General features: G+C 37.9%; 1 protein-coding gene across 13 annotated transcripts in view; it reads right to left on the bottom strand.

The window, feature by feature from the left end:
- The window catches only part of FHOD3 (formin homology 2 domain containing 3), a 369,110-nt gene that overhangs the window by 60,565 nt on the left and 282,623 nt on the right, over positions 1 to 25,922 (bottom strand). For 10 of the 13 annotated variants that reach the window (XM_085220513.1, XM_010708572.3, XM_085220512.1 and 7 more), the window contains 4 exons: positions 17,818 to 17,952; positions 13,878 to 13,928; positions 9,631 to 9,845; positions 3,102 to 3,407 (listed from right to left, as the gene is read on the bottom strand). In XM_085220513.1, coding sequence (XP_085076639.1) covers positions 3,102 to 3,407; positions 9,631 to 9,845; positions 13,878 to 13,928; positions 17,818 to 17,952 — 707 coding nt within the window. The remainder of the gene's footprint in view (positions 1 to 3,101; positions 3,408 to 9,630; positions 9,846 to 13,877; positions 13,929 to 17,817; positions 17,953 to 25,922) is intronic. The other 3 variants (XM_010708574.3, XM_010708582.4, XM_085220515.1) reach the window with 2 other exon arrangements.

The following is a 25,922-nucleotide window of genomic DNA, read 5'->3' as shown; positions in this document are numbered from 1 at the left end:
ATTTTTCTGACTACTGATTTTTAAAACTATAATCTGCAGAATAATCTGTTTAAGACAGCACTATAAACAACAAACCACAGCAATCAATTTGTAAAAATAAATGATGCAAGCATCTTAGACTACATTTTCCTGAGTACAATACTGTTAACCAGTTTCAATAATGTGACAAAAAATAATGGTGCTTTTTTTCCAAAGCGCAAAAGATGAAGTGGTTAAATATGGACAAAGATAATTCTTCACACTTCATGTATCTTCTTTATCAGATTCTTTCTGTTCCCCAAAGACTTTACACATTTTATTAACATATTCTTAAAAATTCTACTTCTTAAACATTTTATTTTGATTGTTATCCTGTTCTTTTGGCCAGTTATGGTTAAAGGTTTCAATTTATACCTTGCAGTTGCCTTTTCACTTATACTTCCATTTCATGTTTATTTCTCATACGTTCAATACTTAAAGAGTTTTAAATATCTTTTAAGGTTTCTGCTATCATAAAATCACGGAATCATAGAACGGTTTGGGTTGGAAGTGACCTTTAAGACTCATCTAGTTCCAACCTCCCTGCTATACGCAAGGAAACCTCCCTCCAGACCAGGTTGCTCGAAGCTCCATCCAGCCTGGCCTTGAATGCTTCCAGGGATGGGGCATCCACAACCTCACCTGGCAAACTGTTTCAGTGTCTCACCACTCTCACAGTAAAGAATTTCTTCCTAATATCTAGTCTAAATCTATCCTCTTCCAGTTTAAACCCATTTCCCCTCATCCTATCACTACCTGCCCTTATAAGAAGTCCCTCTCCAGCTTTCCTGTAGCCCCCTTCAGGTACTGGAAGGCTGCTATAATGTCTCCTTGGAGCCTTTTCTTCTCCAGGCTGAAGAGCCTCAACTCCCTCAGCCAGTCCTTGTAGGGAAAGTGCTCCAGCCACCTGATCATCTTCATGGCCCTTTACTGGACCTGTTCCAACAACTCCATATCCTTCTTGTCATGGGGGCTCCAGAAGTGGACGCAAGTACTCCACGTGGGGTCTCACGAGAGCAGAGGGGCAGAATCACCTCCTCTAACCTGCTTCACTTGATGCAACCCAGGATATGGCTGGCCTTCTGGGCTGCAAGCACACATTGCTGGCTCATGTTGATTCTCTCATCAATCAGCACTCCCAAATCCTTCTCTTCACAGTGGCTCTCAAGCCATTCTCTGCCCAAACTACATGTGAGCTTAAGATTGCCCTAACCCAGATGCACAACTTTGCACTTGGACTATCAGTTGATTTGCTTTCTTACTATGACAGCTATCCATGTATTCTCATCAAAAAACTCCCCAGACAGAATCTCTAAGATGGCGTCTCTTAGTCTACCTGCATTTCCCCTATTTATTCAAATGTTATTTGCTCTGAATACTCCTGCTGTTGCTACCTAGTTGCTCACTTCTCTCCCTCCGTCCACAGCAATAAAGTTGTGAAATACCATTAGAAAAATGAGAACTATAAGAAGTCAGGTTCAGCAGGAAAGCTGGCAAAGAAGCTGGGACCCAAGGCTTTATTTCTTTGCCCTTAATGCATCTGAGTAGAACCAATGGTAAAATATCTGCTGGGAATCTGATAGCAGTTGAAAACCAGTGCTTCTCTTTACTTTCTGATTCTCCTTATGTAGTAGAACGCAAACGACTCGCTAAGTGAGAACTACTTCATAGCATAACCTAGTAAATCTTTGGCCTACTAATAACATATGTCAATTTTAAGATGCTGTTATTTGATTACCAGGGTACATTTCTTAGCTTTTAACAAAAAAAAATACATATGGATTAATTTAGAGTGGAAGGATCAGGATGTAACACATGAGATCTAGGGAAACTTGTAACCTATTCTCCTTTATTTGCACTTGGAAGATCTTGAACTTTGTCACAGTGCAATAATATCACTCACCTATCATATTCATCATGCCTTTCCTACACATATACTCATCTACTGTCTGTAAGAGTAGAACAGCATTCTAAGTGCCTCATCTAGCTTAATCTTGAAGCTGGTTGAAAAGAAGATAGTTCTTAAATTTAGAACAAAATTAACTTAATGCTTCCAGAAAAAGAAGTGATAGTGTTTAAACATAAACATCATAATCTGAAAATTCACTACTATGAGGTAATCCCTGTTACTGGATCATCTCTTTTCTTTCAGTAAGAAGTGAGGTTGTTTCACACTGTGTAGCAATTTTTGTTTTCTTATCTAGAACTTAAAGCACTTAGGACAATGTTTTCTACTGTTGAGCCCTAAGAAGACTTATTGTTGGGAGTACCCTAACAACACTTATTCCTTAACCTCTTTACAAAAGCCAGAAAACAAACAAAGAAATGAAAAAGTATAATTAATCAATGAAGGTCAAAATATGCCTTTTACTCCCTGTCTGGACTGCGTGACTATCTCTGGTCATAATTATCTCTCCAGGGCAGAAAACTGGTTCTTCAGATTCTTAAGTTGTTTTCCAGGCTGGGCTACCCTTTGCACAAAACCAGAAACACTGGTCACTACAGAGCTGCAGTCTGAGACTATATTTTACGGGCCTTCTCCACCTGAGCTAATGAAGGTCACAGCCTAGAACTACAGTCTGCAGCTCCCATGTACCTCTCTCTGCTTTCTGAAGCCTAAGACAGGAAAATTGGAAGGATAGAATAAAGAGCTCAGCCCTTATTTCTCTTCCTATTGAATTAAAAGCTAATGGCATGTGAAAATTTGTTTGTAATCGCATGAAAAACTGTATCAGCAAGGCTGATCTTATCTCATTGTTTTAGGTGAAGAAAAGACAGCTTGGGGGGTAGAGTCACTACAACATCATGATTCAACAGTTACTACATTAAACTTAAGGAAGAAAATGGTCTCAAGTTAAAAGAAACCTCAATTGATCAAGGCTTTTTTGCTCCTCAAACACAGAAGCCCCATTAAAGTCTGTGGATTTCCAAGCAAGGAAAAGACACCAACTTGACCACTGAAAACGAAATCTTCAATTAGGAGCAGAGGGTTTGTTTGCTAATTAACAAAACAACAGAGCTGCAAATTTTACATTTTTTTTCCCCACCAGAAATCCTTCATTATTGAAAAAACTTCAATTTACCAGTTTCATTGTCACTGGTTAACTTGTCCTCTCTCTCTTCCCTCTCTAAAGTGCTGCTTGCTGAGGATATGCTGGATGCAGAGCAGTTGTCTTTTTCATTCACTTCCTCATTCTGCCTCTCTTTTTCACTGAGTATTGCACTTTCTTCTGGCTCTCTCTCTGGTCCTTGCTCCACCTCACTCTCTGGTCCCACCTCTGTAGCCTCTATTTCCTTGGGTGTCTCCGTTCCCTGCTCAGGCTCTGCCTCAGTCTCCTGCTCTGCTTCTGGTTCTGTCTCTGTCTCTGGTTCGGGTTCACTGGCACTCACTGGTGGAGAGAACAATGGGAGAAAGAGATGCACTTAACAGCAGAGTTGTGTCAGGCTCACCCATCTAAATGAGAACGATGTGAAAACTGTACAAGCGCCTTATGGAAAGAAAATAAAAAGCAAGTCCATGGCATGCTTAACATTATGAGCAACAGATTGATGAATATTGTATGACGACAGCGTTGCACACGAGAGTGGCCTGGCAAACCCCTTCGCCTACTGTCTGGAGCCAATCCACTGTTTTTATACATACTTCCAAAGTTGGAGTGTTGGACTCACATAAGGATTTGAACCAGCAGAAAATGGGTATTCCACCCATGACATTGAAAACTCAGTGCCTAGACAGAGTCAGGAAGCAAGAGATCTTGTAAAAAGCAAAAAGGAGAGAGACTGTGGCTTTTTTGGTTGAATTTTCTTTGGTTTCTGGAGGAATTCTTTTTTCACCTGATGAGGAACACTTCAACAAAAAAAAAAAACAACAATATTAGTTTTATTAACACAATGAAATGGCACAGTCTGGAAATGGCACTGACACACATCTGTTTGACGAAAAACATATGTTTTTTTTCATGCACATTTACTTCAGAATAGCCACATCAAAACTGAACAAAGTTTCCAAATGCTTGGCATATGGCACAAATTTAGTTTCCAATTGGTTGGCGTATGTTATACATTGAGCTTTTTATCAGTTGGCAATGTAGTGAATACTGTTGAGATAGCACACCTGGTTTCTTCTTCCCTGCTTTATCACTGACAGCGAACTTCATTCTTCTTTATTTTTTTAGCTAAAACATCTGATTTTCACGTGCAAATATTCTCTGCATGCGGCAAAGGAACTGAAGAGCATCCATTCATATTCATGTCAAGCAGCTCACAATTTTATGAATACTGAAATTGCCATGCAAGAGTGATGAAAATAGGCATGCATGTTAGTTTTGCATACTCCCCAAACTGCCTTTGTGCTATATTTTGTGTCAGGTGACTACAACGACCAAGTCATGCTCATTTTTTCCTTCTACTACTTGTCACTGCAATATTGCAAAATGGACTTGTCATCATCTTTGGATCGCATGATGTACGATGAGACTTTCTTCAAGAACAAAATGATCCTATGAGGCAAATAGTATCACACTGGAATGTAGCTGAAACAGGTCAGTCCTCTAGGGATTTAGGTAGTGGATTAATCCAAAGACAGAATAAGCCAAAATAATAAAAGTCACAACGTTTTCCGAAGACTGCTGCACATTGAGTACCTATCCTTTTTTCTGTGACACCCACACAAAGAATGATGATTACTAACAGTGCCCATGCCTTCTCTTTACAACAACACACATTTCTGAACTGGCTTTGAGGAATGCATCTTCAGTATCGCACTATTCCACTTCATTTTATATAATTCTAGTGTAAAAAAATGCAAATTCATTTTTTCCTTCATTTTGTTGGAGTTAAGCTTTTACAATTTCACAAATGATTTTAAATGTGTAGTTAGTTAAACAACCATATATGCATAAATAAAACTTACACATAAAGGTTCACATAGTATGTTTAATAAATAATCCATGCATACTCAATCTCCTTTAAGACGTTTTAAAACACAATTAGCAGCTTGCCCTTTTCCCTCTTCTACAAAAAGAGAATTTAAAAGTCTGACATTTGATTTGTGAGCAGCTCTGTGCAGACCTTGTCTCTTTAAATGTCTTACTTACAACTCTACTCTTGGCATTGCCTGTGAGAGAATCAAAATTTTAGAGAGCTGGCAGGGAGTTGGGCAAATACTCAGTGGTGTATGTCTGACTACAGCTGTTAGTTTGAAGATGTAACACAAGAATATTTCCAAGTCAAAACAAGATTTGAATATAACTGGGGTACAACCTTAGGTATCCTGGAACTAGCATACTACTGTACAGTGAGATTCTGAACTTCTCATTCTGCAATGGTCCACAATGACTACATAGATACATACAAATGTTTTCAGCTTCCTTAAATAGCCATTCTAGACTTTTCCCTCCAAGACCAAAAAGTGCAGTGACCAGGAAGGTCAATTCCAACAGCTTAGGTAGAGAAAGAAACTGACTGAAATACGAACAGGACCACTAATGTTTTGTCATCACAAAGCTACACTTAAGATTTAGTGGGATACAGTCAGGGAAGACATCAGAAATGCTTGAGAAAATGAGAATGTAAACCTACAAAAGCAGCATTCAAAAGAATTCTGAATCCTCTGCACACCAGAAATATTCCACACATAGCAGAAAGATGTAGTGTCTTAGGAGATCCTAACATATGCCAAAGAGTAGACAGCACTATGCTGACACAAGCTGCCTTTTTTGAGTTCAAGGAATATCAAAATCTGAGCACTTGTAGAACAAAACAGGGGAACACTGATACTCATCTTGAAAGTCTCTCTCCCTCTCTCTTCTGAGATCATGTCAAACTACCAATCTATCACCCAAATTATATACAGTGAGCTATGTCCAGTAGTGCTTCCCTTAAAGAACAGTTCAGAAATCAATTTTGTCAACAAACACAGCAGGAGAATGAAGCTAGCAAGACAGCCATATATCTATCGCCTGCAGTTCATGAGTTGATATTGTTAAGAATTCCTAAAGCTGTTAACAAACAAAATTCTTGGTGTATAAAATGAGATGGAGCTTTCAGACTAGTATAGACTCACAAGGAGGAGGAAAACTGAAGATGAGTTTAAGGAGTAGTTTTTGAATCTTATGTCTATTTCTTTTTTTCTCCCTAAAGTTAATCTCTGAAAATGCATTGCTGGAAAAAAAAATTCTGAGAATGAAATCTCCCAAAGCAGCTATGTATCCTCAGCACTGATGGACATTGTAGCAGAGCCCCTCAATGAATGTGTAAAGATTGCTTTGTTTTGAGAATTTTCATCTTCTAACATTTTTAAGATTTCCTTACACACACACACATTACAATGTGATGTGCTGTGTTATGATCATATATTGGTGATAACTATTTTCTGAATAAGGTTGACTGGACAGCAAGCTGCTTCTTTCTGAAAATAGCTATGAACTCACAGTGCTGCACAGGGACATGGAAGGAAATTATTTTTGATACTCAGCTATTAAAGAACTCTGAACAGACACAGGTTGTCATATCTTTACTAGCTGCTAAGACTTCAATCCCTCAGGCCTATAAACCCTCAGAGAGAACAAATATCCTAGGCCTACACATAATCCCTTGCCATTGTAATAAATTAGTCAACCTCATCTTCACCTCTTTTCCTTGCTCTCTTTTTGGAGCTGGAAAATGGTGTCTTTTGAGAAAACAAAGTAAATCTGAAGAAGGTTGGTTGAATTCTTCAGGCAATTTAACCAAAACTTAAAGCTTAAACTCTGGATCATCCTTCAGCTCTTCCAGCACAGGATTCACCTTGCAGTGAATTCAGCAGGGCTCACCTCCTTTTCTCTTTCTTTCTCCACCCCCAACCTCCAATCTTTTCTCCCCAACCTTTGCAATGGTAAAAATTAGCATAGAGTGACTGCCAGGAGGGAACTGGCTCTTTCTTCCTTTGTCGTTCCCCAACCTCCCCCCCAACTCCTACTCCTCTGTCCTGCTGTACAGCTGTGGCCCTAATGGCCTCACTGCACCTTCATGCTTCAGTGCTTCTCCATCTCCAGACATCCTCACTAGTCATACTTAATGCAGTATTTGAACCTTGCTTTGCTACTGATACGTTCAGAAGTTTTCCTTCTGTCCAGAAGGCATACTTGGGTTGACTTGTTTACTTCCATTAGTAGTGCATAAAGCTGCTCTTCTAAGAGAAGGAATTGTATCTGATGCTTTTGTGGATTGATTTCAGAGGTTTCTTGGTTATTATTGCTTTCCTTTAATGCACATGTGCATTTCATAAAATAATATCCAATGAAATTACAAAAGAGGAAGTAGTTGCTATGAAAAAAAAAAAAAAGTTCTATTTTGCAGTTATGGGACTGCCTTCATTTCCTCCGAATGCCATACCACAAGTTTTACAAGAGTAAGTTGTATAAGACTTGATTACTTCAGTGGAACCAATTGTTTTATATGAGAAAACACTCCAGATCACTAAGTCCAGGTTTTTATGTTGGGTAGAGATACTGAGATGCTTCACAACGTGGGAGAAAGTTCAACAGACAAAATCCATTTCCTACTTAAGCCCAGTAGATACTGGATAGACAAACTATACTTCAACACAAGCAGGGTAAAATAAATTTAACTTCTAAAACCAAAGATTGCTTTGCTACTAGAGGAACACACTTCTCATCTGACTTTGTGTCTGAATTGTGCAGGCAAGTATCACACATCTGTTAACACTATTCTTGCAGAGTCTTTGGAGGGTCCTATGATTCAGCTTTCCTTCAACTTGCTTAAGCAAGTTAATGTCTCAGTTTCATTCTCTGTTAAGTGCGATTTGTAACATTTCCTAAGGACAGAAAAAGAACATAAGGAACTCAGATAATAAACAGTCTAGGGGCACGGCAAAATCTGCAAAGAAGCCTGCCAGTTGTTGGTTGATCCAATCATCTTCCACCTCCAGAGAACAAGAGAACTTGCCCTGCTCATGTGCTCATTATTTCAGATGACCTTCCCAGTATTTTTCCTAGGCCTGAGAGAGCTACCCTTTTTCATGCACAGCTTCCACTGAAGAATGCAGATTTCAAGCCCATGTTTGGGTGCTGTCCTGGCTGTCTGCTTTCAGTTGCCATTGGCTGGAAGCTCACCCTGCTCCATCCATATTTTTTCTCCTTGTAGTTTACTGCTAAGCTTCCAGGTGTTGCTCTCTGATGCCTATTGATGTTGTCAGGATTTTCAGTACAGAGGTCCTGCCTACCCATCTGTTGATAGCTTTGCCACAACCGGGCTGCCTAATGTCGCCCTGTACACCTGCTCTAAATGTACTCTCCAAATGGACTGTGCTGCTCCATTTCATGCTTTTTTTTTTTTTTTTTTTTTTTTTAAATGCTTCCAAGGCAAATATGTTAAAATAATCACCATAAAAGAGATACTTGCTCCCTGCTCAGCTCTGAAATCCTAATGGTGGAAAAATCCAGCTTACTTGCTCTAAAGGTAATATAAAGCTCAAAGAAATGGGTATCTGGATGTTTCTGACTATCAAATTTACAGGAAAATACCCACGTTTTTAAATTCAAATGATTCCACTGAGACTTTTAAGGTGCTAGATAATAAAACTGGGAATATAATTGAAAAAACACATAAACCTAAATTAAATAAACTTCACCTACTTAATATAGTGAGAATAAACATACGTAACATTTGGTATTTGTAACTTTTTTCTTAAATTCCCTTGCTTTACAGCATGCTAGTAGCCAAAACACTCAATAAAACCAAGCAGTGCAAGTTACAAATGCATTAATCACCAATAGCATGTAGCAGGAAATAAAATAAAAATGAATGATGGCGATAATTCACCCTCAACATGCACTCTAGCTCCCAAAGTTAATGCAATATTGTGTGGTGCAAATATAAAACCATATGGTGGGTGTTTTTTTTTCAAGACTGAAGGAGGGGAACATGTTGCAAATGGCAGAATGACGTGCACACACAAAAAAATATTGCTCTGTACACCAATAAATTATATGACAGCAAACCAACCGTGCAAACACTAATTATACTTTCCTTTTCACTAATTGTCTGTGGTCTCTTTTAAGTCCTTTACTATTTCTGCTACAATTTTAAAAGCTTTTGTTGGTGTTAAAAATAACCAACACACCCTCCCTGCCTTCAATTAAAGAGCCTTTTTGTTTGCCCCATTCAGCCTGTGCTCTACTGGAAGATTATTATAATCTTGGCATTCATCTGTTGTTCCAGAGAATCCACACAACCATAATCTGCTGGCAGGAGTATTGTTGGTTTAGTATTCAGTAACTTCTAATATACAAGGAACATGATGCTAAAATTAAGACCCTCTGTATGATATATTTTCCAATTAATCTATTCTAATAGCATCAGACAATACTAATATAAATCGTAGCAATGATTAGCAGTGTATTATTTGCTTGAATAGACTACAAGGCATCCAAATCTATGCATAAAAAGAAACAAAAGGAAGTTTAGGAAGACAGCAAGGACCAATATAACAAGACCCTTTACTTTGGCACCTCAGAGGTGATGTTCTCACACTCATGCATGAAAAATCACTGCTAGTCAGAGAGATCATAAAAGCATCCCTCTTTTCCCCTTGCCCTGCTTTTTACCTACCTTCTGACTGCTGTGGAGTACCACAGGGGGTAGAGGGGGTCTTCAGCTCTTCCTGGGACTCTATGGATGCTGGGCTGACGCACTTGGATACAGGTGAGGATGGGGCTGAAGGAGATCTCAGGTTCAAGGACAGCTCACTTCTGCCTCGGCTTACACTTCGACTCTTCAGCTCCTTCTCATATTCCTCGGCTGCCAATCTCTCCAAGTATTTGTATCTGAAAGTTAAATTCCAAAGGGTTTCCGTAAAGAAAAAGAAGTCTGTGGCTGATGCTTGTTTATGAATGAAACACCTGCAAAGAGTGAGCTGACTTCCAGACTCAAGGGGTATGGCACTAAACTGGTTGCCTGGTCAACCTGCCAAAAAATCCACACCGAAGCAAAGACTATTGCCCTGAAAAATGTTAAACTGCTCATGACAAAACAAAAGCAAAAAGCAGCAGAATTAGAGAGTCCTTAGATATACTGTTGTGTCTGCATAGCACTTCTCCTTTAGGAAGCATTTGTCTGTCCTCCTTTTCACCCTCCTACTTCACCTCCTGCTCCTCCCAGCCCTCCCTCTCCCAAAACTAAAGTGGGAGGAAAAAAAACACTGAACAACCTCCAAAGCCAGACCCCCTTAATACTGATGCAAGCAGCCAAAGTCTGAGACTAGCTGCAAGGAGAGGAAAATGGTTCAGTGCAGCAGACAAAAACAGATCTCCCTGAAAATAATACCAATAATAAATGTTGGATTGACTATCTAAAGTCTCTGAACCTGCTCCTATTTGCTCTGAGAGCAATGCACTGGAATTCACTTTGTTCTCTCCAGAGCCTACAATGGAAAGTTTTCTTTTTTCTATTCTAAAAAATTTCTCTGCCGGACTCAGACATCCAATAGCTTGGACCTGACGTCACATGTAGTTTATTCATCAAAGTCACTTTAAAAGAACAAAGATACATCTGTTTTGCATTTTAGGCAGGCAGAACTCACTAACTGTTTATTAAGACCAGCTACCAATCATATTCTTCATAGTGTGCTTTATACATTGTGACCAAAATAACTTTGAAATACGTGCCTCTACCAGATGCCTGCTAATTTTATCCACCATTATTTACTAATGAACAAATTCATGAATACAGCTGGATCAGGCTTTGTACTGTTTGTCTTACCCACAAGTGAACTGTTAAACAGGTTAATCAAGACTACTGTTTACATCCCTGAAATGCTGCAGTCATCCTCTTCTAATCCACTGTTGTGAACACTTTGTAACATGGAACACCTCTCCTCCTCCAGCCTGCCTCACTGACAGCCTAAATTAGTGTACAAGTGTGCATTAAAAGCAGGAAGGGTAAAGCAGTCAGCACCATGGGGCAACAAACATGCTTAGTACATATGGCAAGCACACGCATGCACATTTGCAAACATCCATATGGAGCATAGAAAACTTGTCTTTGAAGAGCTGTTCTTGTGTTTTCAGAGGCAATTTGCTTTATTGCAAACAGCAATAATGAAGAACAAACTCATTTTCTTTTTTTCCTCCAGAGGTATGCACATGCTTTGAACAAATTTCGCAAGAAAGAACGAACCCCTACCGATTCTGGATGAAAATATAATAAGCCACATACTTGTATGGCTATAAAATAGGAACTGTTTACAGTTCTAACATGAAGCCAATTCTAAAGAATGATTTTTGCCTTTTCAATGGAGGAGAAAGCCTTCTGCTGGCATTAGCATAATGTTTTGTTACATTTAATGAAGCCAGTCTTTCTTTTAACTTTGGCTGCTTACAAACTGTGTTTTCCACCTTCTCACAAATAGAGCAGAAGGGACTTAAGCCTCATAAAGAGCCATTCAAATTGACCACTTAGCTAAAACAGGTACAGCCCAGCTGGCTGCAATGGAAGCTTTTGCCGTTTGCCAACACACTGCAACCAAGATCTGGACAGATCCTTCTGTAATAGGGGAGCCACAATGTTTTATTGTCCTCAGTTCTTTGTCAGCTGTTTTAACATTTCAGCTTCTGCTGCTGTGTACTACACAGTTCACCAGCAAAGCAGAGGATTATCATCAAGATGTGTCTTCCCAAAACATATCTGCTCGGTATACTGAAAGAAAAAACAGAACCAGGGCCGCAACTCTCATGGCAAGACAGAGGCAGAACTACTTAACAAAAGGGCAAACTAATAAGCAGATGTGGCAACTTAACCAGGAGCTAACATCCTTTTATAATCTGTTATTAATGCTTCAGACTTGAAACAGAACATGTATTTATCTATTGGATTTTAAAATGAAGCAGATAAAAGGATGAGCTATCATTCTTCTGCTACACTTCCACCAGTACAAGATGGACACAGTGATTCCATACAGAAGCAATACTGCCATATTCATTCAAATCATTAAAACCTGCAAACAACACTATGCCTGTGCTGACTCCTTTCTATAGACTAAGAGCCAAGCATTTACGGGCTATCCATTTGGTATGCCTCATGAACATTACACTCAACACCTTCAGGAAAATAAAAAATACTGTGAGTGTCTAGGTCTCTGAGCAATGCCCTTAGGTTGACTTGAATTGCTTCTGTACCAACAAAGTCAGTGGGTGGAGAGTAGAACCATCCCATCTGATCTGTAAATCACATTAGAGAGAGGGTTTGGAAGCTCACCTTTGTAGGGTTAAACTACCACTGGAAAATACCCAACCAAGCAAAATAAAAAGGCCTCAAATCATCAGACAAACAGACCACATGAAATGAATGGTGCTCCAATGTTTACTTGTTGCCAAAGCAAATGCATCTTTCTTCTTTATGGGGAAGAACTTCAAGTTAGTTTAACATTTCAATTCAAAAACAGCCTAATGATAGAGGCACGCTCCTGCTGACCAGTGAAATTGTATCAGACTGCACAGCAGAGATGCCATGCAGGAGAACACTTCCAAAAACTCCTCCAGCTGACATCATATGCTCCCTTACAACTTGAAAGTGATGAGGAGCTCACTTCTGGCTTGTTTCAAATGTTGCTGATGAGTATTCTTGCTGCAAAAGATTTTACTCAACTGACATCTGTGTATGATGCTTAGGTGCTCACACACATTTTATTTTAGAAAATGTTTTAAAATATTTATAATTGTTTCGTGTGGAGTGACGAAGAACGACCACCCAACTTTTGTTACTCTTAAAGATGTTAAAAATCATGTTTTAATGTTTTAAATGTCCACAATAGACATGCTGGCAGATCAGATTTCAGTCTGCAGAAACGAATTGCCTCATGATATGATGAAAAAACTACAGCTACTCTCATAGTTCAATAATATAATTCCAGATCTTGACAATTCCAAAAGCACCTCTGTATAGCAACCTCTAGAGGACCATATAAGCAGAACTGAGGCAATCTGGATGATTTTTCATCTACTGTTTGTTCAGTAACATGCATATTTTCCAGGTAAAAACAAGAAATCCCTCCAGGGTGCAATTACTAGTGAATTTACAGATGAAGCTACTGAAAGGCAAAGATCTTCAGGCAAATATTCCTTGAAAAATATGCTTTCATAAGCACTTAACTCCCAGTCTAGCCCAGAGCTTTGAAAATCTCTAACTGAATCAGGAAAAAAAAAAAAAAAAGTTCAGTACCTTTAAATACTATCTAAAAACTAAATCAAACTCTTAATGACAAACAGTGCTTAACTTTATAATTTTATAATAATAAATATTAATTTTATTAATTATTATAAATAATAATTTTATAATATAAAATTATAAATATATATATATTTTTAATAAGAAAGATGGGCAAAGAAAATCTGGCCCTGAAATACAAAACAATGTTGGGAGTAGGTGTCAGAACTCATTTCCATCACCTAGTTTTCCAGTGTTTGTTACCCCACTTTTTTGCTATATTGACACTTGCCTTTTCTGACCCTCCAGAGAGCTTGGGTCCTAGCGAGTGAGAAACATAGGCTTATTAGATTTGTAACTACACGAAATTCCGGCAAATTTGTGAGGCAAATGGAGAAAACTAATTTCCCACATAAACAGATAAAAGATAGGTTATCAATCACTCTTAGGCATTTCAGTCCCACTGCTCCTTATTTATTGTTTTCCTTACAGCTGGGCTTAATTTTCCTCTTTAAATAAAACAACAGCTTCCTTATAGACTTCTTTTTGAATGGAAGTGTCCTGAGCATGCATGGTTAATAACGTAAATACACAACAATAAAGAATATAGACAGCAGAAATAGTCAAAGGGAGGGATGGATGCAATATATACAGACCTCTCTTCTCTTGCTTGTCTTAGTTCTTCTCTTTTGTCTAAATAATCACGGCTAAAAAGAAAATTGTAGTAAATTGCAGAGGAAACCAAAAGAATAAGGTAAGTTACAGAATTATACGTACAACATAAGAAACCAAGAGCAGTTTAAGAAAGGTGACCAGAAACAATGAAGGTGGATTTCAACAAAAAATATTAGACTGAAAAAATTACGAAATCTATTTACATACATGTATTTATGCGTATAGTACATACATGTGTACACCAAAGTGTACACCAAATACACAGTTTAGACTAATTAAAAACAGAACAAAACAAAACTCTTTCTTAAGGAACAAGCCTATTAGTGGCTGTAAAACAATTATTCATTGGCCCCACGTGGAATACCCTGAAACAAAGACTGCTTGTATCTGGCAAGTTATACCAAGGCACGGAGCAGATATTATGTGTCCTCTTTCTAATACACCTTTCCTACATGTATTCTAGTTTACAGTTGCAAATGTGACAGCAAACTGGTTGAGTATTTGGTTTTACCAAGTAGGACAGTTCTTAAAAGAGACATTCAGGGTCATCCAACAGTGATGTTCTTTTGTTATTTATTTTTCACCCTGAAGTTTAGACACAAAACTCCTTCTATCTTATCTCCTCAAGTAACTTGTATGTAGGCCTCTCTGAAAGTAATGCCTCCTACTTATTTCCATGGAAACTACTACAGACAGAAAGATCACTATAACAGTACTTGATGGAGCAAACTTCCAGCTACACATTATTTTTCAACATACTCACTACCATCAGCTCTTCATTTTTCCCAGAGCTGAACAAGAGCCTACATGCCACACTCATAAAAATCTGCACCAGCAGAGGTGACCCACTGTTGCTTTCACCACTGCTGAAACACACCACCCACCACCTCGCTGTACTCTTCTCTGGTGTCCTTAAATGTTCAACAAGTGTTGATGAATGTCAATAAGTGCCATTTTTTTCTGCATGGAGGAATTAAATGACACACCTTTGATCCATGTGCACTTCCATGTCAAATGCCATTTTGTCAGACTGCCACTCTACTATCTGTAGCACGGAAACAAAATATAATGAAATATTGGTGGGAAGGTTCAGCCACTACTGTCATCCCACCAACATCCACCTCAGATGTTGCAGGCCAACATAATAAAAAAAGGAGTCATTACTTTCAGAGCAGCCCCCATACATTTAACTTCTGCCAAGTCAACTTTGCAGAATGCCTGGATTCCGTAATTTCAAGTAGGCCTGTTATATCCACAAATAAAAAAAAATTATCAGCAAGCAAATTAGAGAATAATTCCTCAACAATCAAATTTAATTCAGATAGTGGTAGAACCTAATAAACATCCAAATATGCCTTCATGCAGCAGCTAAATAGTTTTGATATTTAGTTGAATCTGCTGACACAGAGGATGACCCTGTATCTGTTAGATTCTTTCCCATTAGAACCTACAAGTACCAAAGACTTTCAGAACTATTCCAATAAAACACTACTTTTTCTCTTTATATTTCTGGTCATCAAACTTGCCATCTATAACAGTAATCATAGAGTAATAATAGTACTAATTGCTCCAACACCTATTAAAAGTCTGCTCTTCAAATGCCAGCATTAACATGAAACACACATTGTTTCAAGCTATCCTCCACATACTTCTGAATTACTACTGGTTATACTTTTACAACATTTTCGGAGTACTCTTTGCAATTACAGTAGCTATGGGAATAACCCCAAGGAAAAAGCAAAACAAAACAACAACAACAAAAAACCAAAGAATTTTTCAGTGAAATTACTCACAGTGAACATTACTCACTCCCCTCTGACTACTTTCACATCTAAGTACAGATGAAGAATAATCCACTCATTGTAGGACGTATTGTTCTACATATGCAAATGGAGACAAGAGTCTTTCTACTGAGAAAAGCATCCATTTTGTGAAGCATTCCTTTTGCTAGTAGTAGCTTTTAAAGCATTTTAACACTTCTAAAAAAAAGGTCTTTCACAAGTGGTGATGCTCTCTCCAAAATTATTCTCAGTTTGTCAACAATGGTTGGCCAGAATCTACTGCAATGTCGTCAAGGCAGAATTGGAAAGCATGAGATAACAAATGAGTCATGATGGTAAATCCAGTACTGCTTACAAGTTTAAAGGCTGTGAATTGGAAGTGTTATTTTTAACCAAAAACACATCTTCAGAGACTGGAGAGAGAGAGAGCCAGACTGATGATACAGTAATGAAATCCCATGAACTCTTACGAAACTGTCCACAACTGTTTGCTGTGGCTTTGTCCTCTTCTTTCCAGACTGGTTAATCAACTGTGGGATGCTGCCTGCAAAGTTAGTGGCTTGGGAGACCCTATTCTCAAGCACAACCTCTAACTTTTTTGGGTGAAAAGGGAACTCAAATATTGAAGATGAAAACACTGAGCACTGAAAATTGTTGTCTCAAATATGTAACAGTCATGACTTGTAGTTAACTACTTTCTGACTCTAGAGTAATGGGATGAAGATGTAAATTTTAAAAGAAGGGTTTTTGTTGTTGTTGTTTTTATTTTAAAGAAGCTCTTTCAGTGAGAGAACAACTACTTCAGCCAACATTTAGTGAAACGTGTAGAGCTGTTATTCAAACAGGTCAAGCTGCCAAATGTCCTAGTAGCTTTTTCTGGTCTGGGAGTTTCCTTTCTGAAAGATCATGTTGGCTTTCCACGACAGCCTGTTGCAAACTGATGATACCACTTAGAGGGAAAGTTTTTGGAAGACGCTTGAGGACTGAGACCTGATTGTTTCTGTTTCAGGAGAACTTGGGCAGCTGTTGGCTGCCAAAGATCCTATTATGGTGCTCTTCCACCTTCCCTCTATCTCTCATTTTCTTCCAAACTAGTTATCTTCTGGAGCCAGTAGAGTATCTCCTTCAACCAAACAAGCAACCAAACACTAGCAAGTTATTCCTCTTTCTAAATCCACTGTGACACAGACCATTTCCACTTCTTACTTACTAAAGAGATGATTACAGTGAAAACAATCCTGCATACTAATACACTAACTGACATGAAACTTAGGGCCATCTTTCCCATAAATAGCATCTCTCGGGCAACAAAACATATATCCAACTATTATTTATATTTCTGTATTATAACTTCTGACTACTGAAAATGCTTACTTTTCACTCCTGTCTACAAAAAACTAAAACTGCTTCCCAGTGCATGCCCTTCAGATGGTAGGCACATCACCAGTAAACACTTTATCTAAGCCCACTGCTGTCTTTGCTGATGGCTACACTGGGATTTCCAGCATGAATCAAACAGAAAGTGAGAACTGGCTCTTACTATCTACAGGCAGAACACCTTGGTATCCCCAGCACATGACATGGACTCAGATGTGAAAATGCAGTGTCCTGGGGTCTTTGGCCACCAGCTGAGCAATAATTTTGATAATTATTTTCTGTCTTTTACTGTTTCCACGAGGAAGAGAGCATGCTTGGAAAAGCAGAAAAATGTATAGCTATTCAAACACTACCATATATTCTAAAACAGCAAAATGCTTTTACTTTGCAAAACATAGAAGTAAAATATATCTGTATCTTAGTTCTCTCTTGATTCCATTCCTCCTAGTTCCACCTTCAAACTTATGTCTCATTGAGATTATACTTTGAGAAGGGGCATTTCAGCTATTAAAAATTAGCCTTTATGGATTTCCAATCAGAATAATTGGCTAAGGCAGAGTCGTCTTAAAAAAATGTTGATTTTTTAAATGATAAAATTCATCATAATATTTAATATACCAGTTCAGACATTTGTATCAAGAAAGGTATCCAAAGATACCCAGGAAATATTCAACAATTAAATTATTTCACAATTAAATGTCTCAATAATTTGCAGACCCACCTCATATTAAGACAACAGAGTGATAATAAGCATGATTCTTACTTGAATTTGTTTCTTTCTTCACGTTCTATCCTCTGCAACCTTTCTTCTCTCTCTTGACGTCGTCTTTCTCTTTCTGCTGCCAAGGACTCCTGGTGCTGCCGGAAAGATGATGTAAGGAGACCACCCAAAGCTGGCCTGCAGAAAAGGGGGAATCAGGTTTCCCAGTGTCACTGTTATTGACTATACTGGCAAAAAAATTGTAGCAGTCATTCAGCAAGTAACATAAACTCAACCAATGGAATGACACAGTAGCATCTACGTATGGATATTTCAAACTACTGACTAAGTATCTTCTTGATTTAAGATATTATGATGAGCTTGAGAAAGGCAATAATGTATACTTCCTATATCTCCAAGTTTACAGAGTACAAATGAAGCACCTATAAGAACTCTTTAGCATCTTTCAATTGCAATATTCTCACTTGAACACTTTTCAAGCGCTTTCCAAACATCTTATGCAATAATGTTAAAAACAGACGTGTTGCAAGCACTTGAGATTCCTGTACACAGAAAAACAAAAGTAAAAGAAGATCTCAGAATTGCCCATCAACAATTTTAATGCTCTCTTTAGGAAGTGCTTACTTTTTCTTTACACACTGTCAATCTGTTATTATCATTTTCTTGCTACATCTGATGCAAAGGTAAAATTTGTAGTGTAGGAATATATCAATAGAATACCCAGGGACTGCACAGCTAGTTATAACAATCATTAAGTGTCTTCAAAATAGCTGTAACAAAATTAGTTGAAATGTGACTGAAGGAGAAATACCCATATTCCTTTCGTTATCCAAGACAGCATATAGTCTTTTCAGTCCGTTCCTGGAAAGTGCTTGTCTGGCCTGCCTTCAGAACCCCTAATGGATGTATCATGTCCAGCCATTTCAGTGCTTAACTATCCTTACCAGTAAGAAAGATTTTTGTTTTGTTTTGTTTTCCTGGTCATTTAGCCTGTTTTCTTCTTGTTCTCTCTACAGTGAACAAAAAGAACCACTTATCACCACATGCCATATGGATAAAGAAGAATTAGTCTGAAATGTAACTTTCTCTGCAGTTCTCTTACCATAACTCAGAACTGGATGCTCCACAGTAGGTTACTATAATGAAGAGGTCTAAACGTCATCACTAGCAATGCACATCAAACTTTTGGCTGCTGTTCAGAAGGCTGTTAAAATGCACGACCATGGAAATGCCGAGCCATAACGTGGGACATTTTTTCATCAGAAATGGCAGCCTCTACAGTAAAGACTTCTCAGATCTGAAACTGATTTTTCCTTTGAGATGAAACAGCTCCAGGCATTAAATGCAGTTTTAAAAGCTACATTTATCTTATAGTTTGGTCTTGACCCAGTTTTTTTTTTTTCCCCTTCTTTTTTCTTTCTTTTTTTTTTTTACTATAACTTCTGCTTTGGATAAGAGAGTGGTTCCTCTCACACATCTTTTCCCCAAAGCGATAGTACCACCAAACTTTCACATGGCAAGAGAGCTCCCTCAGAGAAAACTGTTTTCCTTTCTGTCTCTTAGACAGGAAATATCTATATAGTAGACATAGATATCTAGTATATCTATCTAGAGTATAGTAGATATAGATATCTAGTATATCTATCTAGAGGATAGCTTTATATAGATGTAAATATATCCACACTGATTGAATTTAACTGATAAAATCAAACAGACATAACTCATGTAGGGCAGTTTCTGTGCACTTTTGTAACATGAGTTTGGTAATGAAAGGATTAAAGAAAAATATATTACCTTTTTTTGAAAAGAGACTGAACTCTGCACGAAGTATGGTCAGATCATTACCCTTTTTGATTTACGTGCCTATAGTGAACAGTGTAGACCTGTTGTGTAAGAGCACTGGTTTGCCAGTGAAAATAGGTGCAGAAGAAGATAAAAAGATTAATGCAAACTTATCTTCCAAGTGCCTATGTCTATGAGAGCAGCAGTGTCACAGAACATAGTCATGTCAGCCCAAATGGCAGCAGGGTAGCATGAATATAACTTCAATAATTTCAATAAATTGAATTTCAATATGTTCTACCCACCAGCATAAACATTACATAAGAAGGCATAAAACTTGATATTCTGTAAGCCTACTTTCTGGCACTTGTCCAGAGCTATAGTATCAATGCTGGATCATGCTCAAAACCATAAAAATCTACAATATTCCTCAGCGCTAAGAAAGAGGGAAAAAAATTCCCCAAACCCTGACAGTCAAGTACGTGTGGTGATTTTTTCCTTGAACTTACTTTAAATTGACTTTAACTTTTGAACTTTTAGTGCATGCTGCAAGAGAAAGCTCTCATCAGGAACACTGAAAAATCACCGTCATAAGATTGAGTATCATCAGAAAATGCTCTAGGAAGTGGAAAACTGGACACTGTCTTCTCTTGAAACCATCTAGAAATGATCAAGAAAAGAAAGCAAGAAGAGGGTTTCTACCAAGTGTATGCTTTTGTGTGTTCCAGGTATTTAACTTGCCATCCCATTCCATCCAGCTTCCTTAAGTCTGCAATCTCCATTTAGAGTCAAAGGAAGTTATGACTTGATAAAACATGAAGGAAAATTAACTGAAGGGTGGGGTGATTCTGAGAGACACACAGTGATTGTAGTCTGCACAGTATCTAGCAGGCGGAAAACCTTCAGCTCACTGGGGCCTTTTGGTGAATACAAATTCTTATTAAAGGGATTACAGGGAAATTGTATGGAGATGTGCAGCTCAAACCCGGTATATGGGATTCTATGATGAGCCTAGTAGTAGAATGCCTGCATGTACCAAATCACCTTGTTAGGACATCTGATCTAGAGCAGATTGGTTAGCACTATTCACTTCGTTAAAATTTGCAGACTTACAAACAGCAGCTTTGCAATCAAAATAAAAGATTCAGGGCCATACAGTTTGAAAAAAAGGCAACATCTACAAATATATGTGCCATGGATATATTTGTCAACTCTTGGAAACTAGTCAAATCAGTGTTAACTATCCAGAACTTGTTACTTCCCACTATTTTTTTTTAGAACTTCATACATTTTCTGAGTTGTTAATTAGAGAATAGCACGCACATGCATTTGGATCAATGAATTTGTTTTAAACAGATAGTTCCAGACTGCCATATTAGCTATAACAGTTTACTGCATGAAATGGTTGAAATGAACAGCTGAAGCTGTGAGAAGGTTCTGCTGAAATAAATTGTAAGAAAGCACATAGGAATATAGCTAGCTCACTCCTTTTGTGGCATGGACTTCTTGAAAGACAGTCAGGATTTGGGTTTCCAGTCATGTTTAGAAAGCAACAATCAATGAAACACTAATTGAGCTGAGTGAGTGGTTGCTTAGTGGTTAGATCCTGCACTGTCCAGCCCACTCAACTGGACCCTTTCCCCTGCCTGAAGACCACATTTCACACCAAATGCTGAGTTCATTTTCATTATGAAATATAATGAACTCACAGCTTCACTGCTGCTATCAAATACTGAAACTAAACTGGTATTCAGATGCATCAAACCTCTTTTAAATGTTAACTGCAAATGAGCAGATTATATAAACTAAACTAGCTATAAACTAAAACTGGAGGAAAGAGGCATTATTTTCAGGTTTTACAAGGCTGTAGAACATCCAAAAGGAAAGGCAAGTAGTAAGATGTACTCCTCAAACATTCTAATCAATTTGAAAAGGGATTTGTGTATGTCTGGTTGGTCTGTTAAAACCTACTTTTTTTTGTCTATCCCCAAGGCAATAATGGTTAAAATAAATGCTCTCTTTCACTAAACTCATAGTTGAGTGGCAAATGGAAGAGGGATCACACAAATGAGCTTGTAGGAATGCTTGAGATAAGCCTTTCCATAATTTTGATGTTTTGATGCTGTCTGCAGGGCGATGACAGCTCTGGGCTTCAGGAAGGCTCAAGTCTTAATGCTCTAGGCTACATTTTAAAAATAGGTAAGTAAGGAAAAGGTTGAAAAAAAGAAAAAAAAAAAAAAGGATCTTTCACTGAATTAAGGCGATAAGAGATTTTAAAAGAAAATATGTGAAAACTCAATGAAAACATAATACAGTGATCACCCAGAAAACTGAGTTACAGCTAATATTTGCCAGCATTTTAATGCTGGTGTCATATGTTACAAAGTGGTAATATCAGCCATTGTTCAATTCCACAAACGTAAACCAGAAAGATCCTTACTGTGAAAACTATTTTTGGTCTTGAAGAGAATTAAGGATACTAAGAATGGATTGCTAATATAATAATACTAAGAAAGCTTTGTTCTGCTTGCTGCTAAAATCAGCAAAAGCCAAACAAGATACGCTATCACAATCTTGAGAAAACATTCAGAAAGAACATGTTTGAGTCCAGGGATTTTTGAATACAGCTCCATACCGTATCATTTTGAACTTGGAACAACAACAAAAAAACAGAAATAATAGAAAAAAAAATAGAAATAATAGGTGACAAAAAATACACACTGGGTTGAGGATACAAAGCAGAAACATTGTCTGTCAGCAAAAAACTTCCGAAGAAAAATTCAGCTTATCTGATCTTACTGCTGCATTTATCTCAATAGTAAAATAGTCATAATTAAAAAAAAAAAAAAAAAAAAAAAAAAAAGCTCATTGAGACAAGAAATCTGATCATTTTCTGACAATACTTCATCACAGGCTACATGTTGTAAAAGTGAAAAAGGGACCTGTATTATAGTTTTCCTGAAAAACAAAGCCAGCATGTCTGTCTTACTCTAAGCCATTCTGTTATACTGAAATTGCATTGTCAGCTTAAAATGGTCTTCATTAAACTTGGAAAGAATCTTCTGTGCTTTTCTCTGTTAGGTGAATTTCTAAAATTTATGAAACGGAAGTTGTGTCTGTAGCAAGAATACCAAGTACAAAAGCTTATTTTAGGAGCTAAAAAATGATCAATTGACATACAAGGGGAAATCCACTTTAAGTCATGAGGTTAATATTCAGGATTTTCTCTAATACAGCAAGGGTAAAAATCATTAGTAACTTTAATAAGCAAGCACTAATTACCCACTCTTGCAGCGTGCTCCTACCTCAGCAGTCGTGGGAAGGCTGCAAAGAGGGGACAGTGAGCAGTTCCCATCTGAGACAGGCCTCAAGTAACTCTAAACGGCTCTCGGCTTTAACAAAATAAATCTGATTTCTAGCTTAGAAAGGGACCAAAGAGGAAACAAAGCCGCCAAGAGCCATATTGCTTTTCACAGTTAAAGAAAATCTCCTTGTGTTATGTCTCTCTATGTGACATGGCAAATTCAAAAGTGTGTTGATGTAAGATTTTGCAAACAGACCAAACATTACTTGAGGAAACTTTACAAAACTCCTCTCAAAAAATAAACAAAAATTTGAGAGAGAAAACTACTGGCTAATGCTTCCTTTGAGAAAGAAACTTGAGAATGACCAGAAGAAGAACTGATTAGAGCTGGACTTTTAACTGGCCTGAAAGACTCCATAAAATGAAGCTATAACAGAGTATCTCTGTGCAGAGCCGGAGCAATGCATCAGGTCCTTATGCACATACAGAACTCCTGCAGACTGACATTACAGTTTTTAAATTGTGTTTCTGTCTTTGTGCAACACAGTGGCCAACCTGTAGCTCCTCAGCTCCCTCTGATTCACAAACCACGTGGAAGTGACCTGCAAAGCCACTCTCTTGACAGAGGCTAACATATAAATACCACTACTGCTGGTATTTGCGAGTGACCGCATCCTCCTTGTGCACTGTGTGTTCAGCCAGTAATGCTTACATTTTAGTCTGAGGCTGTAAACTGTCTCATGTTTTTTTGCTTAAATCTATGCCACTGCCATATAACAAAGCATGCAAAGCTGCAATCAAGAATACTGCTTACACAGTAGTTCAATGAGCAGCTAGGCCAGTCTAAGCCACCACTGCTTCCCAAATTGTAAATCATCCAGTAATTCCTAAGGTCGCTTTTCCTAGTAAAATTTCAGTAATAAAGTTGAGGCTTTTGCCCTGGGCCAGTATTATCAACTATCAAGCTATCCCTTCCTCATTATGTTATTCAGAGTGAAAGATGTGCTTGGCATTTACCACAAGAGAAAACAGCCACAGTCTCTGGACTGGAAGTCCAGAAGTACATACTAAGACACACAGAAGATGGTAGAAGAAGCAAGAAAATAAAGCCAAGGGAAGAGAAATTGTTCTTGGGAGGGCAGCAGTCTTACAGAGTGTACACTAAGTTTTATTTCATAGATTTCTTGCTTTTCTTCAGTGTTTAACAGCTGGAGTAAAGTAAATCCAGAGTGCAGTTTAGTGATAGATAGCTAATTGGGAAAAAAAAAAAAAAAAAAAAAAAAAGGAAGAGAACCTGCCAAGAAGTTTCATCTAGCAGCATTTCCCCGATGAGGTCAATTACAACATCTAATTTTAGAATTTTAGTAGAAAATCTAAATGAAAAGCAGTTTACCATTCTCAAGTATTTCTGTTTTGTTTTTAAGAGACATAAATCTGAAAAACCATCAGATTGCCAGAAAATCACTTTCAAGCATCTGGAGAAGAAACAAAATTTTAAGGAAAAGTATTTATAGACTTTTGCTGAAATTCTTGCTTAAGCTTCCAGTATGATATTTAACATATCTTTAAGATCAGTGGAGAAAAAATAATCTATAATCCAGTCATGCTAAACTTAGTGTCTCTTTACACCTTGACTAGAAATAAATGCTTTAAGGATAAACTGGGAGGTCATTATCTCTAAAAGATCTATAAAAATGTTGAGCTGAGTCAGTGTTCGAGGTTCATTAAAAAAGCCTAAGCTAACCTACTGCTATAGACCGTCATGCAAGAAAGAAAGAAGACAAGTTAAGGGATATGAAGTCTTTCTTCTTTCTTAACTCTATTTTCTATTAGTCTGGAAATACTAGAGAGTGCATCAAACTGGAATAATCTGCAAGTGTCCTAGCAATGTTTTACCAAGCTTGGACAATCACAGGAACATCAGACTGATCAGCCAGAGCTGGAGACTAAGTCCACACCAACCAGCCAAGAGGATCCAGAGGTCAAGGTTTGCACATTGAACTTTCTGGCACTTGAATGATCAGACAAAGGCAAGAGAATGGGTCTAAGAGCTCCTATTCCTAGCATTAGCTTGGCTAATTGCATAACTATGTGACTACCAAGCCCTGTGGGAACTGTCTCCTGGCAAATGCTTCAGGATAAACTTACCTTGGCAAACACAGCAGCAAAAAACAAAATATATTTCCCTGGCAATGAAAAGCTGATGTCAAAGTCAGGCTCTCTTACCACATAAGTTAGACCCTTTCAGGTTCTACTCTAACTACAGTTACTTCAACAATGCATACACCTCAACATCAGAAACACAGTGTGAGGAGCTGACAAGCTTTGCAAACAGAGCTGTTCCAAGCTTTCAATGACTCCAGAAAACTGCAGACTGACTCTGCAGTTTTCAATTTCAGTGACCATATAAGATTCAAAATCTGAGAAAGCAACCTTTGGCTAAACTTAAGTACCACAGATGTGAAGATAAGGCAAGGAAATACAGAATAGTCTTACAACAAACACCTCCTTCCCCTAGACGAGAAGGTAACCCATCAGACGTACAGAAAAATGCTTTCCTCATTGATGTGCTGCAACAACGTGTGGCTATTCCCCTTTGTTAGCAAAATTTATGAAGCCATGAAGTTGAAATTGAGATATTTCTTTCCTTTGGGACTGGAAGAGAGAATTAACTGATGATTTAAGTCATGAGGACAGGGAGCAGTACATTTCTGCAGCAAAGCAGTCTTTAGCAGTTAGAAACAGGAGGACTGGGTTATACTGGAATGCGTTAGGAACAACTTTCATAAGCAGAGAGATATGATGGAATCAATAACACTTCTTTCTCAATAAAAGGCCGAGCTGAAAGGGCCCTACAATTTGCCCTTCTTCAGCAGGATTCCCATGGCTGCACTACGCACTTCAGAAAGATGGCTCTCCACAGGAGTTACAGAGAAATGAAAAAGAACAGTGTTGCAAGAAGTTGGCAAAAGGCTGCAGCTGAATTTAGAAACCAAGAAACAGTCAAGTAAGCCTTTTCTTCTGCTGTACAATCAAAAATACATACATTATGAGTATTTCA

The sequence above is a fragment of the Meleagris gallopavo genome, chromosome 3, assembly GCF_905368555.1.
Source record: "Meleagris gallopavo chromosome 3, MGAL_WU_HG_1.1, whole genome shotgun sequence".
Lineage (NCBI taxonomy): Eukaryota > Metazoa > Chordata > Aves > Galliformes > Phasianidae > Meleagris > Meleagris gallopavo.
Note: the sequence above shows the minus strand (reverse complement) of the source record. Positions and strands in the feature narration are given on the sequence as shown.